This window comes from Parambassis ranga, chromosome 7 (assembly GCF_900634625.1).
Source record: "Parambassis ranga chromosome 7, fParRan2.1, whole genome shotgun sequence".
Lineage (NCBI taxonomy): Eukaryota > Metazoa > Chordata > Actinopteri > Ambassidae > Parambassis > Parambassis ranga.
In genome coordinates this window covers 17,061,020-17,077,096 of record NC_041028.1, presented here as the reverse complement: position 1 = coordinate 17,077,096, position 16,077 = coordinate 17,061,020, and the positions used below count along the sequence as shown (strand labels likewise).

Sequence of the window (16,077 nt, the reverse complement as noted above, 5' to 3'; positions counted from 1 at the left end):
CTTTCACCTGGTGAACTTTGGCCGTCTTTTTTTTTATCATCGCTCAATTGTCGTCTCGCCACCATTCTCCTCATGTTCTGATGATATCTTTTATTTCAATGGTTAGATAAAACATCAAGAAGAAAAGCATTTGTGGACACTGTGTCCTTTTGTGTACTGCCACACACATCTGTTGAAAATGTGAAACATATTTGAACCTCCACTGTTTCCTCACCTGGCATTGCTCTTACTTATACTGATACTATGACACAGCAGGTCAGATCAGGAAAGTTCACTTTCAACATAACTGTTGGATGATTGGATAAAGGATCTGTTTAGTCCTCTCTAAAAACGACAAACACACCTGTATAGGATTCTGTTAGAGGATGCAAAGGTGAGAACACCTGTGAACCACGAGTGAACAGCACAGAGATAGGCTTGTCACATGATGTCACAATCTAGCAAGCTAAAATCTAATCAAACTAGGTCATAGGTCCCCTTTGTTTACAGCAATACGCTGACCTTTGCTCTGATTTTTTCAGAACAAGATGCATTCAAGTCATTGTTTATTTAATAACATCCTAAGGACATTATTTATACATTTGTTCCCTATAGGACAGCTGTATGGCAGCTCTTGTTCGAGTGGAGAGTACATCGTTCATAGTTCCCATGTTCGTGGGTGAGGTCGCCTACATCACTGCTGAGATCACTTACGCCTCCAAGCACTCGCTGGAGGTTCAGGTGGAAATCACAGCTGAGAACCTCCTGACAGGTGACCCACTCTGACATTCACCCATACATAACTACGTATAACTACGTCTGTATCGCAGGGCAAACATTCTTAGACTGTTTGATAGTTTGAAGTGGTGGTTGAATAATATTTTCTTCTTTATACAAGTAATATTCGTAGTGCAGGCACACTCCTCTTTACATCGTCTGGATTGTTCTATTCTGAATAATGTTGCGTGAACCTGTTGCATCATCTGTTTCACCCATATCATTTACAAGAATGACAAATATGCATGTGCAGGTTCACAAAAACAGGAAGACAGACACACACACCTATCCATCTCAGTATGTGCTACATGATGAGGGTTGTAACTCATGGTGTCACTTATTTTACAATTATTTATACCCCTGCCTCCATTCTAGTGCTAAATACTGTGAATGGTTAGAAAATTTTATTGTAGGTCGTTGAAAAGTCAGGGAACAGTTTTGAAATGTGTGAAAGTGTGTAGTAACCCTGATTTATTCAACTTCCTGTTTCACTTCTGTTTTTTGTCCTGTCCGTACAGAATGGGATTCCTTTGAATATGATTAAGTGTAGATAACCCCTTATAAGTGCATGGATGAAATAAGTGTGATGATTAATTTGACACTGAATTTATCAGTATATGATATGTACAACATATTATATTTTTTCACTACTTCTATATTATCAGAAAGTATGATTTTATCTTAGAGAGAAGGAAATTGAGCTTTCCTGTGGTACTCTACTGTTTGACCAGTAGAGGGCAGCACACAATAAGTAACAATGCTGCATGAAAAATGTAAGGGCTTTCAGGAGGTGATGCTGTATACGCTGTGACAGTGGAGTAGGCAGTAAGAGGCATGTTGGTTTCCAGAGTATTTGCCAACTGATGCAGTTTTAATGCTTGTGTATTATTAAGATGGATGCATATTAATTAAAACATGCATATATATGCAATGCAGGCACACACACACACATACACAGACTGCTCCTTTGGGCACCTTGACTAAAGATTGTCTTAGCATTATCTCTGAACATTCAAACACCAGTGGGAGTAGAGCAGCAGGAACTATCTGTAACTAATGCAATGAGCTGACTGACCGTGTTAAATTCATATAAAAGTGGGTTATGTCTACTCCTATGGATACAAGTAATGATAATCTACATTGGTCTGTGGTTGTCGCTTACTTTTAACCAGTGTAGTGTGGCGTCCATATTCACTTGGTGACACAGGACACAGGGGCACAGGTGTGAGACAGAAGGAAGGACTGAAGGAGACAGACGTATCGACAGGCAAAAAGACAGCAAAGGGAATGAAGGAGCATAAACGAGTGAGTGTAGGGAAGAGATAGAAAGAAGGATGAGGGAAAGGAGGTGTGAGAAACAAAAGAAGTATCCCCCAGACAGCCGTTACCCTAGCAACAGGCTTGTACTGGTTGGTTGGCTGGTTGCTGGGTTGGAAGCAGGTTGATGGAGGCGGAGGCAGAGATATGAGGTGACAGGTGGAAAGTGGCATACATGCAGGCATCATTATGGTCAGCTCACTACTGTACATGGCATGGCAGGAAGGACCCCAGATGAGGGGAGAACAGGAAGAGGCTGAATACAGTCATGGTGCTGTTTGGCTTGGTGCACATGACATGATTTATGATTCAATGCAATTTTTATTAGAGAAATCTTTATTACATTTATTTAATACTTAATAATAAGGAAAATCATGTCATATGTTTCCACATATTTTCATTCTGTTCATAATGAAAAAACTGTTGAGGCAAAATAAGAGTTAAGAGTTCTGAAAACTGATGCGTGGGTTCAATGTCAAGGCACCGTGGGCGTAGCGTAGATGAGCATAGCTCCAGCTTGTGTTGAGAGTGGGCACGGAGGTGAGTTCCACCGGGACGTCAAACTTTGCTCCGGAGGTCTCTGGTGGCTACGCAGGCCAAGCACATCATCTGTGATGGGAATTGTTTGAATACATGCAAACCCCACCGTCTTCCTGATTCATATTTTTTCTATGAAATTTTTCAATAAATGTACAAATATTATAAAAAACAAAAATAAAAATTAGACATAGCATGTATAAAAAAACATATATATGTTCTTATGCAAACAACAGATATTGTGTTTACAGCTTGGTGAGTACAATATACAAATACTGTGGAACGACCAGAGTACATGTTTTAAAGTTGTTGGGTAAAGATATAGAGGTTAAAGTAACTGTGATGTCACACAATACATTTCCTGACATAGCTTTTTAGCCCGGCTAGCTCAGTCAGCTAATAGCATGAGACTCTTAATCTCAGGGTCGTTGGTTCAAGCCCCACATTGGGTGATAATTCATTTAACTATGCATCAACTCAAGTGCAATTCAGCTGGCTCAAATACGTATGACTGCTCACGGATCTCCAGTGACAGGTAGCTACATTCGGTGGCATCAACACGACCGACTGTTTATGCGGCCATCTGCCCACAACTCTTTGCCTCTATTGGAAGTTCAGGACTCCTCTAGGGACTCCCAATAAACCCGGGTGATGTCACAGACACTTTGGCCATAGTTATGTACAGTCTACTACAGGGATTGACTCAATGTTGGTGCCAGCCCCCAGAGGCTATAGCAGGAACTGCAGTTTGTGAGACTTGGCTTGGACAAGTCTTTGGCAATAAAGTAAGAAATCCTACAACATAAAAAAATCACACAAGAAATATGTGATGATGTCTTCCATCTTCTGCAAAAACGCTTTGTCTCCAGTGCATTTAGGACATGAATTAGATGCATAATTTTGCAAATGTGTCTTTGCATGGTGTACTTGATATATGCATGCGAGTGTGTGTGAGTGTGTTTTCATCAGTGTTTGGCGCTTTAAAAGGTTCCTGCAGGGCAGAGGGGGAAGAGAAGATAACGGGAGCAGACATTATTTGCTTCTGTCATGTCGGCTTAGCATCAGGCCTCACACACTGTGGCCTAGTCAGGCACAGACGCCAAGTGTACGTACCTGCACACATGCTCCAGCACAACGAATGCGCGTACCTAACACGCTGTTGTGTGCACGCAGACGCACATAGTTGGAAAGGGACAACCTACATGCACACAGAGCTTGATATGCTGACACATTCAGCACAGAAAAAAAAAAGTCACACACCTACGCATTCTCACACCCACACAGTGAACACACACTCTTCCCTTCGAACTAGGTGTCATACAGAAGCAGGACTGGCACTGGATTCACAATTCCTGACCAGATCTCTTCCAAGGCAAAATATGGATCGATTGCTTGAATAGGAATCTAAAAGAAGAAATTTGTAGGCTTGTTGGCTAGACTATGCAGTTTGTACATTTTTATGCATGGCTGTGTACATCAGATGGTGTGCGTTTGTGCAGCCATGCATGTTTTGGTAGCTTTGTGCAAACATAAACATGCATGCTCTTTCTACATTATATTCTTTGTGCATGCATCTTTGTATTTGGGCATTTCTGTGCATTTAATGTGTTTGCCTGTGTGTGTAAGTCTGCATGCGGGGGGAGGAGGCAAGCATCCAGGTTCCACAGTCAGTCAGGCAGCATCTCGTCAGGCAGGCCTCAGTCACAGACCCCTAGGGTAAGGCTGCCTACTGCGGGCACGAGCTGGGATGATTGTCCCCGCTGAGGGGGATTGCGCATGCGCACTATCATACCCATGCGCGCTCACAGTCAGACCTACACACACACACACACACACACATTACAGCACACACAGATTTGTATCTATACCCACTTATATACGCTAGTCTGAAAACACACATACAACCACACTCACATCCTACATTTTTGAGTACAAGCACTCACATTATCATACTTTTATACACACACACACACACACACACACACACACACACATGCACATATATCAAACCGAACATCCATTACACTGCATTGGTTATCAACCCCCACGTGGAGCAAACTCACATGTACGCAAAGTAGCCACAAAGTTAATACTGCTTGTATTGCATGCACACTCAGGCACACATTTGCATGAACGCAGCATACGCGGATTGCTCCCCCTCACACACACACACACACATGCATGGACAGAGCTAAAAGCACTGCATTGTGGGCTGAGGCTTAAAATATTGTAAGCATGACAGTTCTTATCATGATCTTGGTAGGTCTCACAACTCCACACAGTGTTTTGAGAACAAACATACCCTCATATTCAGACTCATATTACCTACCTAAAAACACCAATGATGGTTTTTATGTAATAAATTGTGCATCCTTTTGGGATCTGCCAACTGTGGCGTGCCCTTTAGCCTCACAGCTAAATATTTTACATCTCAAGGAGTGAGGATCTCACAAATACCTAGGTCTGCATATCAGGGACTTAAAAATATACATTAATGTTTCGCCTGGGTATTCCTGTCCTGTGACCCGACTGCTGGCATGTTGTAATCTTGTCCTATCAGGCTGCAACATCCCACAGCGGGACTGAAGTGCAGTTAAAAGTAATGGAGCCTTGGCTCGGCTCAATGGAAAAATCTGTGGTTTTGATCACAGGAATCGAGCACCAAGAACAATCTTTTTCTGCTCTGTCTCAGAGCCTGGAACACTCTGTTTAGGAAGGAGAAAAGAAAACATGTTTTTTTCTGCTCTGCTCTGAGGAAGAATTCAGGGTAGTGAGTAAGAGACTAAAGGGGAGAGCAGAGGGGTGAATGAGTAAAAGGCAGCCATAAATCAAATGAAACTGCTTGAGGTAAAGGAACTGGATGGGCCGAAAGAGGCTGAGGCAAAAAGAGAATGGAGCAGAGGAGAAAAGGAAATAAAATGAAGGATCAAGATCCTGGGTTAGCTCAGACTGGGATTTAGGACTGTTTTATTCTTTAAAAACAGGAAATGTGCATTTAAGATATTCTAAGCGTGCTATAAAGTCATGATTGATGCCTTAAACTTAGATTAAAAGAGATTGGATGATGCTGGAGGGACGTTTCTCCCACTTATGCCCCCATGTGAATACTCAAATCAGTGCTTAAAATCCTCTAATTTATAATTAAATATGACAGAGTGTAGTGTTTGGGACTTCTGCTGCCTATTGTGTCATTACACAAAGTCTGCATGTGTGTCTAAGCCTGTTCAGTGGTATGGGTTGTTTTTATACTTATTCATTTCATGGATTATTGTTCTGTATTAGTGAAAGGAGAAGATAACAATTAATGTAGCCTCCTTCAGATCGTCACTAATCCCAAAAACATACATAGTACAGGGTTTCCTGCAGAAAATCGGTAGAAGTAGGCCCGGCTTACTGTACACTAGAGAAAACCAAGTGTAATTGTCAAACAACGCAGAAAGCCGTGCGCAAACACATCGATAGCCTTCATAAGAAACTAAACCAATTGCATATAGCCTACCTTAAAGGTAGGGCAGGAGATTTTGAAAACTCAGTGAGAGTCACCCAAATTTTGAAAGTAAACACACGCCCCTTTCTCTCGGAGCTTACCCCGAAGTCACGCCTCCCAATCACATGGACGTGCATTATGACGAGCTGCGGTCTGTGACTTCGGCCATCATGCACGTACCTCTCTAATGTGCGCAGAGCAGGAAGAGAGTGACAACCAGCCAATACTCCACACAGGGTCCACCCGGAGGATTGGCTGATGTTTTTAGCATTTTATAGCTTCCACAGATGATTCATATTCTTTGTTTTAAGGCGAAACTGCCGAACTAATGGGTTGCTATCAGATTGTAAAGAGAAGTTACACTAATTTAACAAAAAGTGCATCAGAATGAAATCTCCTACCCTACCTTAAATGAAACAGATTTTATAATAGTGGCATGTCTCCTTTAAGCAACTGGGCAGTCAGTGTGTGTGTGCTGGTGTCCGGAGACAGAGGCTGTGTTCGAAATCACTCCCTAATCCATATATATGGCTCTATATAGGGCCTCCGCCATTTTGTGGTACTGTCCGAATTCTTAGTGAGAAATTGTAGACCCCATATAGGGCCCTCAATGTCTTCCACAATGCATCATGAAAAGTAGTGTCCATCAGACAGTCACTACATTAGCAATATGTACCGTCATGCATTGCACAGACCTGTGAGAAGAACGGGAATGGAAGTTATCTGTTGTTATGACGGCCGCCCAAATTATAAAGCGTTTCAGAAAAACTTGTAGCATAGTGGCTGCCAAAAGTCCCCAGATGGAGCTGAAAGGTGGAAGGAGAGGCGTTGTGTGCCTCATGATCCAATGTTAATGTTAAAACCTAGTTAGGCTTAGGTAAAGGTGTTTGGCCATTTTCTTCGCCACCATGTTGAGGCTCTCTGCCCTGCCGTAAGCAACACTTTCAGCATGAACGCCCACCATCCATGTCGTGAGTTTTGGTTCCTTGTGAATGTCAATTTTTTTTTCACTCATGTTTTTGTGTTTGTTTTAGCAATAAAACTACTTGATTCGGTTTAAGAAAAAAAAGATCATGCTTGTGTTAAAAGAGACCCTGTCACAACATTATTGTGTAGATGTGAGTGAGCAGGTTGGTGGAACTTGTGTCGATGGTGGATGTAGCCAAAATCTTCCTATTCATTAATCCTAACTAAGTAGGCCAGCTGTCCGCTCCTGCTGCTTGAAAGTCCTCTTTTGAGACTGAATTCAGAAAGCAACACATACGAGGTGCATTTTAGACATTGTGTTGTTCTTTCAGGTTCTAAATCATACATATTCCCCTTTGATAATGTGCTTAATATGGCAGGGATGATGCGGGTGAACATGCGTGCTGTTTTACTGGACATACTTTGAAGGGTGCAATGATATGGTCAAACACTGACATTGTCCTCATTTGATGCGGAGGGATTTCAAATTCAATATCACTTCCCTGGTTTCATTCTGGTCAAAAAGGTCATCCGCTGGACTGGGAATGGTTCTCAGCAGGCCGGTTCATTCTGGTCATTCACCCTTTGTCTCATCCCTCCTCTTCCCCCCTCCATCCTAAACACAGTTCACTTTAAAGGTCCAGCAGGAGCTAATAATAGACTGGAGTCAGTCAGTCTTGGGTAGAGTCAAGGATATGTAAATATGCCTCCCTTCCTCCTGTGGGCAACTTCCTGGTTGCTGGCAAGGGCGGGAGCCAATGAGAGAAGGAGGAGGAGAGAAGCACGGTTGGCATGGCAACAAGGTCCAGCTGTATGCACAGTTTTAACTCGGGTGTAAAATGCAAATGTTACTTCCCAAGAGTCGCCTGCCATAAGCCGCCGCTCCCACTCTCTTCTGTTAACTCCGGCTGGTTTACCAGCGATCACAGTGCACACACACACACAACGGCAGGATTTTCATTAAGGCTGGTTTATTTATGAGAGGTTCTATTTTTAGCTCAGTGTTGATGTAATCCTCATATAGACGTTTGTGGCAGCTGACAGAAACAAATACAATGTGCTTCTTTGGCAGGTGAACATAACGGCTCGCCAGATGTTGCAGCCACATGTTAAAGCATCAGACACTACAAGACAGTGATTTCACTTGACCCTTCTGGCCCCTGTGCGGTCTTTAATCTGCGTGCCTCCCTTGTGTACCATAACAACACCACCTCAAAAATAGCCCCTCTTTCTCTGTTAGCGAATTAAGTGAAAAAGTGTGGGCAGAATAGAACAGATATCACTATGACAACCTCCCCACCCGATTGCTATGAGATGTGATTACCATGAGTTTGTCGTCTAATCTTCTAGCTTTAAACTTTCAGTAGGAAGGCAGAGCCGATGCTCCAGCCTGTAACCACCAAAATGTTGCATGTCTGCGCAGCATACATGTGCAGAGAGTTTAATAAGTGAGTTGTAGTAATCTATTTTAGAGTATGTCATAATAAAAAAATGAGGAAAGTTCAGGATTTATGGATTACGTTAAACCTCGCTACCCTGTTTAATGAACATGAGCTTCTGGACAATAGACAAGAATGAACCTTTGAACAAAGTACCACTTTTTCTGTTCTGCCCTTTTGTTTGCAGAAGGAAGCCTAATCTTCAGGCAGCACCACAGACTTTGTTAGGAACTGGATTGGCTTTTATTGGTGTATTAATAAAAGTATTTTTTGGACATATATATAACAAAACTTTCTGCCTCACTGTCATTATCTCCATTACCGCAGGCACAACAAAGCAGGCCAACAAGGCAGTGCTGTGGTACGTCCCGTGGAAAATGAAGAATGTTGAGAAGATCACAGAGGTGCCGCCCATTAAGGTACACAGAATCTTAGTCGTTCACGCCACACTTGCATGTACAGAGTTACATGCAGGAAGTGGGATCTAGAAACCATGTGGTCAAAATGTAAAATATTGATATTTAACAGTGTAAAAAGTGCATTTCATTTATCTTCGTCTTGAATGTCAGTGAGAAACATACAGACTGGGTGTTTGCATACAGTCATATATATTTGATTTTTAGTATGCTAGTGCAGAAGATGAAGAGGAGGGCAGGAAGCGCTATGAGGCTCAAAAGATGGAGAGACAAGAGTCCAAGGCAGTCATTGCAGAGATGGCGCCCCCTTCACCCAATCCAGGTAATGCACTGTCCTCAGTGTCCCAAATTAAAAGGAAACCTGCACAAACATCTGAGTTGTAGATTAACAGTGTTGGCTAAGCTGCAGTTCTAGGTCCTATAAAAATTAACTGTTCAGTCAGGTGCAGGTCTCTAAACTGGACAATATAATTTGTCGGGGTTAGCTTGCTCATAGTTACACACAACCACAGCATCAGCACAGAAACATGTTTCAATCAAAGCTGTTTATTTAAATCAAATAACCAGCATAAAATACAAAAAATACATGTTTTTGTCTTGCAAGAATCCCAGTGTTTTTATGTTGCTTTTGTTGAATGTTGTTATTGCATTGCAGAACCACACACTGTCGGCTTCAGCCAGTCCACTCTGATTCATCTTGTGGGCCCTTCAGACTGCTCAGTACATGACTATGCATATGGAGGTGAGTCTGTTTTTCTTTCATTGGTGGACAGTTTTCTTATTTAATAACAGATTTTATTCAGTTACTGGAGGTATGTGTGGATGAGTAATTAAAAAAGGTTTGACTCAATTTAAATATTTACACATGCAAGTGTAAGCTGAATATTTATGATATTTTAAACATTAATATAATTGAAATGTGAAATTTCCAAGTATCTAAATTTCTATAGGTCACTTAGACTTAGGCATCTGTATCTGACATCTTTTGCATTCTCACACACAAAACAAAGAGATCATGAGCAGCTGCAATGTGCTGTTTAGTATTCAAGGCAGGGTCGAGCTGGAGTTGGACCGTCCACAGCCTCAGTACAGTATGAAAACCCTGCAGGGGAGAGGATGAAACCGCTACTGTAAAGAACATTCAGAAAGAGAAAGAGAGAGAGAGTGACATTTCAAGGAGAGTAGAGGTGAGGAAAGACAGAATCAGAAGAGTGTTTCATTATATATGTGTTCTACCTTTAGGTTTTATTACTGAAAATCCTTGAGGTTCTTCCAAGTTCCAAGCCTTGGTCAGACTCACAGAAACAACAGAAGTGGATGGATGAGGGCTGTAAGAATGAATAAGCGCTGTCATGTCCTGCAGTTTCTCACAGCATAAGAGTCATAACCCACAATGTACATGGTCTATGCAGTGTATGTAGGTGTGGTCTTTGTAGACTGTATGTTCCCTTCACAGGCTGTGTTATTTAAAAAAAAAAAAAAAAGAGCACACCAGCTATCAGTTCTTTATAAAGAGTTCAGGGGGAAAAGATGGCCACATTTCTCGGCCTCCTGATGTGGATCACATCAGTGATGGTTACTCATAACTGATAATGTCATTTATATACAGCGTTGTGTAACATCCAACACGAGAATCAGCTTCTAATGCGTCCAGAGAGTCTTTTGCTACGTTAGATTGCTAGCAAGGAAAAGTTAGCAAGTGTTGCACACTGAGGCAAGACACTCAGAATGACCACAAGCATCACACAGCTGAGATCTCTGCAAAGAAAACGTTCTAAATCCTTTACGTAGAAATCACTCCACAGAGCGTCAGGGAAGTTGTGTAACATTTTGTTCACATATTGGCAATATATAAAAATGAATGCATGCGAACTAAGTCCCATTCTTACATAAGCCTTCAGATTTGGGGAAAGTAGGATGCTTGTATAATACACTTTGACTGTGCATCTGTTATGGCTTGTGTCCCATCTCTAATTACCATGGTTACCAAACAGTCAGGATCTGCAAGTTCAATTTTAAAGTACAAAGTACTTTAGAGAAAATAAGAAACAAAGTACGGAGCAAACAGGATTAAAGCAAAGACAAACAACTTAAATACCGCATATCCAGATCGGACGGTTTAGCCAGATTGTAACAAATCCAGTGTTTTATCAGCACGGGCCAGATGCTTTTTTTTTATCAGTTGAGGTATATTATTTCTGGCTGGATGTTCCCGCCTCATACTGCCATTTCTATTGAGGTCAGCTATGTAAAGAGGTCATCAGAGAGACACCATATAGAGAAGAAGAAAAACAGAGGAGAGATGTTGACTGAGAAAGAGAGAGGGGATGAAAAGGAGACAGGACAGCTGGACGGGAACTGAGGACAGCGAGGTGAGACACAGATAAACATTCCTGTGCCTCAGTCGCTTTGTTTTAATGTGGCCAGCTTGCTGAGAATTTTGTCCAGTTAAAAAAATCATGTAACAAGCATGCAGGTCATTTAGTATACACGTATATATATATACACACACACACACACACAAACACACTCGCTGCAGATTCTCTCTGTACATGCTGCTGCTCATTAGGCAAACGTTCCCCCGTTGTTCTTTGCTGCCTTCACTACACTCATTTTGTTTACATAACCGAGTCAGGTCAGGCTGCCGGGGTGCTCTTTCTTTCTCTCTTGATCCTCCTCCCTTGTGATACCCCTCCTGGAGAAAAGTGGACTGGCTGTCCACACAAAGAAACCTAAAGCACATGTTACAGTATCAGTTCAGCTCAGGCTGACTGATGGCTGGTGATTGTAGTTTATATTGATTGTATACAGTCTAGCAGGGTCATAATCTTTAAAACTGTAAAATGTAGATGTTGATTACAATCCTAGCATCTTGGCAGCATGATCCAAATCCACAAGTGATTGAGTGCATGTGGAGCTGAGCTGAGTGGGTGGCTGCACAAGCAGGTGTGAGATGGCGCCCACCTCTCACTCAAAGCAGTTAAGTCTTAAATTAGCAAAAACATGAAGCCTTAAGGAGAAACTTTATTTTGGAACAGCTCCACTCTGTCTCCTCTCTGTCCATGCAGGCGGGCTTCCAGAGCTTCAGGTTCATTTACCAGAACACTTGCTTAAACTACTACAACCCACAATTTACATGCTCCCTGCATTGCTAAATGCTGGATTGTCAGTGGTAGTTATACAAGCAGAGGACAGTGCAGAGGAGTTAGGCATCAGCAGGAGGTAGAAGCTGTACAAGGGTGCATTCAGTGCAGAGCTGCATGGTACTGGGCAGGGACCGCTGGTGGAGCCGCTGTCTGCTGGCCACTTTCTTTTGGAAGAAAGTCGCACACACATTTGTGTGGGACCTATGTAACGATACTGATACTTGGGCTTTGCATACAAATCCAATACCAATGTGAAATTCCTCCATACAGCTAACATTGTTAGCGCTGTGTTGTTGTTCTGAGTCCACTGGCATGCTCCAAATTGCAAACATAGAATTGAACTGAATAGATCTGCTCCATGATTCAGCCTCACTGGGCCGATACAAACATCATGATCCCCCTCTTAAAGTTGGGGTTTCATCACTTTAAAGCTTATAATGAGTTTATCAACAAACCAGTCTGTGCGCCCAGTGCATTTTGGGTATTAAGGTTTTACGAGCAGGCACACCATGGTCCTTTTTCTTTTTCTCTGATTTTGCAGTAGTGATTTTCAAATTCCTATTTCCTATCGACACTGATTTATGAGTGCCCATCTTTTCAGCATCAAAGTATCACTCATGATTTAAATTCACCCCTGTACATTTGTTATGAACAGGAAATGTGTTTATGGAGACCAAAGCTTTCCGTATCAGGCTGAAAACACGTTGTCTTCCCGCTGTTTGACATTGTTTGTGTGTGTTTGGTGCAGATTGCTTTGATATATTTGCCAATATACCTGTGAAACAGAAAGAATGCAAGAATTACAGCTCGACTAGCACAGTTTCTTTTCATCCCAGCAGGAAATGATATCTCAAAAAATGGGTCACATTGTATGCATGACTAGAAACCAAGTGAGAAGACATGCATTTTTTATAATTTGAACTGCAGTTTTGTTGCTTGTGGGAATGGACCACAGGTGATCAAACATGCATGCGCTGTTTGGCAGCAGGAAAGAAGAAGGGCCTGCACACACTCAGATAGCTGCAGAGAAGTCTGATTTGTTGCTCTTCAAATGAAAGACAAAGCTAAACAACCTGGAATTTTTCCGGCCGCTTTCACCACACTACCCATTAACTAACCATTCTTCCTCATCCTCCTGTTTCTCTTTCTTTGTTTTACTATCCACCCACCGCTTCTCATTATCTTACCCTCTTTCCTCCTCGTGCTCTTACATCCTATCCTCCTCCCTTTCGCGTTCTAAGGAAGCGTACCACCTGTTTCCAAGGAAACGGCAGCTGATCACCACAGGTGGACACTAGCTGCGGTCTGATTAAAACAAGTAGACCAAAATAAAAGGGAATTAAAAAAAAAGACACATTGTTAGCTGGTGTGATGCATTTTGTAAGGTTAGTCCACTAATTCGCCCTGGAGAAAATGCTGGCCACTGAGCCAGTTAGTGTTTTTATGTGCATGTGACCCATGCTGGTGCACAGATTTAGAACAGGATGTGTATGTCATGACATAGTATTTGAGCCAGGGAATGCCTGAGCACAGAACATCTATCACTGTGGCTTTATATTACCGTCCTCTGCTCTGATCTCTGCTCAGTGAGTATATAAACATGTCAGCGCCTCAGACAGAGGAATTCAGGGAGACAGGGATATGTCCGCTGGAGCTTGTGTGATCGACCTTTGTGAGTGAGTGTGTGTGTGTGTGTGTGGAGTGCGTCCTTTGCCTTAGCAGCCCACTCTCTTCCAAAACCTACATTGATTCAGTAATAAAATACTGTATTGAGTACGGATGCAGCCTTTTCTACACTTTGGAAAAGACTCTTTAAAGATTGGAAACAGAGCTCATTTGCCCTTCCTAGACTGAGTTGGTATAAGTGAAGTCCTAAGTGGTATAAGTGAAGCATTGTTGCTGCTAAAAGTTTTAATATTCTTATTTATGTTATTGACTATAGCTTGTTTTACAGTAACAATTGTATTGATTGCTTCAAAAGCACTTACATCAAATCAACACTAAGCAGACTCTCCGCCACCACTAACATGAAACGCCACTATGCTATTATGCTAAAGCCACTTCAGACAAGGAGACTGCTTGTCCCAGTTTCCATTATATCTACATTTAAATTTAAATGAAACATAACTCACCACATCAAAGTGACATTTAGATGCTTGTCTCCAGATCTGCAGATATTGGCAGATAAGCTTGGCTAATACTCATCGTGTCTCTAGTGGATGCATCAAGTATCACACAGTGTATTGTGTTGATGTTTTTTAAGTATCACAAACTGCTAGCACAAGGTTAGCTGCAAGTTTAACTGTCCATCAGGTATCAGATAGTGCTGAAATTCATACATCCCTGTTATATGTGTTAACAAGTGCAAAAGAGTGAGAGGTTAGAGTGTTCAAAGTAGAGTTTTATTTAATCAGAGCTTTTTTGAAGCTTTGGCACTGTATGATAAGAGAATACTTAAAAAGTCAGAAGTAATGGGGACGGGTTCTTCTCCAAGTACAGTAAAGTATAGTTAACTGGCTGAGGCCATAGACCGAAATAAACCCTATTCATTACTCTCATGAAGACCAAGCTGTACATTTAGTAATCTGCAGGAGCAGATGACCTTTACCATCACAGCTGGAGGAGCATTTTAACTGAAAGCTTTTTATCTGACAGAATTTCCATCACAGGAATTGTATCTCAGTGATTTTCCCATGCCTGTGGTGTGCATGGTCGGCGACAGTTAAACAGTAACCATGGCAGCACCTAAAACGACATACAGTTTATTATGGGGATGCAGTCTAAAGCGCACCTGAAATGGTAAAATATACAAAGAAAAAGCTATGGTTTAGGGACTTTCTAAGAGAATGTGTTTGGGCTCCTGCACAGCAGTAACATTAACAGGAGCTGTTTCTATAGTAACAGCTCATTAGGAAGCAGTTTGAGCCGTTTGATACTGTCCAAGATTAAAGCACTTCCCAGGAAGGGGGTGAGAGAGAGAGAGATGGGGGGTTATCATGATGTTAGGTTCAAGGCAAGAGCAGGGATGAAATGAAGATACAAGGATGGAAAACGCTTTGGATAAGAAGAGAAAATATGTGAATGACGCTGAGTTCACCCTTTTTGCTGGCTCTCTCACACCCTCCCTGCCTTTCATTAGTGAGCGCCTTACATAGTGTGCTGTGTCTGCACTGGTTCTAATGAAAAAGGCTGGAAGTTAGTATACAGAGTTGATTGGCGACAAGAGCTGCCCGGAGGACTCCCTTCATCCTTCTCATGCCTATGGACAGCATTCTGCACAAAGATTTTTGGGAAAATGGTCAGAAGAAATCTAATCACAGAGGTATTCTGCCCCGTGGCAAACTGGGCTGCACTAGGGACTTGGTTGCTAATTGCCCTTCTTTTCCCCATTTGGAGTGAGCTGTCTTTGCTCTTCTCACACACCAAACCCTTCCCCTCCCCCACTGCCTTTCGTGTTCCCACCCTACGGCAAAGAGAGAGTCATAGTGTGCCATGTCATCCTGCGAATGTGTAACGCCAGGCCCAAGGCTGTCTTGGCCTGGCTTGTCCTCATTTGGAGTCTCACATTGAGCCTCACTTTAACCTTTTACATTGACTGTACAAGGAGATTGTTTTTTTGGCAAGAGTTGCATTAACAGTTCCACTGGTGGTAGTGATGAATCAAGACAAGTAGCTTTGGTGTTCAAGGACGGTGGAGCCCTTCACTTGATGTGGCTTGACTTTGTAGTGCACAATCTGATAACCACCGTTGAATAAATATCATCCAGCACATTAAATGTATGTACACTCAATGAGGCTGTAACCAACTGCTATTCCTCATGTTTACTTTTGTGCACTGTACAAAAGTAGAACGTTGATAGTCACAAAAATGCCTGATAGACTTCAACAGAGGTTCCTTTAAGGTTCGGGAGTACATGCATACATTCAGGGGAAGATCCCGAGCAAACTGTTCCACTTTAGCCATTTAGCACATTAGCATTCGTGTCGTACCTCAGCATGGAGATCAGTACTTT

The 16,077-nt window shown here is 42.1% G+C and overlaps 1 protein-coding gene across 2 annotated transcripts in view; it reads left to right on the top strand.

Moving 5' to 3' along the window:
* The window catches only part of acot7 (acyl-CoA thioesterase 7), a 34,835-nt gene that overhangs the window by 4,392 nt on the left and 14,366 nt on the right, over nucleotides 1–16,077 (top strand). For both annotated transcript variants that reach the window (XM_028410586.1, XM_028410585.1), the window contains exons 3-6: nucleotides 595–751; nucleotides 8,830–8,921; nucleotides 9,126–9,240; nucleotides 9,574–9,660. In XM_028410586.1, coding sequence (XP_028266387.1) covers nucleotides 595–751; nucleotides 8,830–8,921; nucleotides 9,126–9,240; nucleotides 9,574–9,660 — 451 coding nt within the window. The remainder of the gene's footprint in view (nucleotides 1–594; nucleotides 752–8,829; nucleotides 8,922–9,125; nucleotides 9,241–9,573; nucleotides 9,661–16,077) is intronic.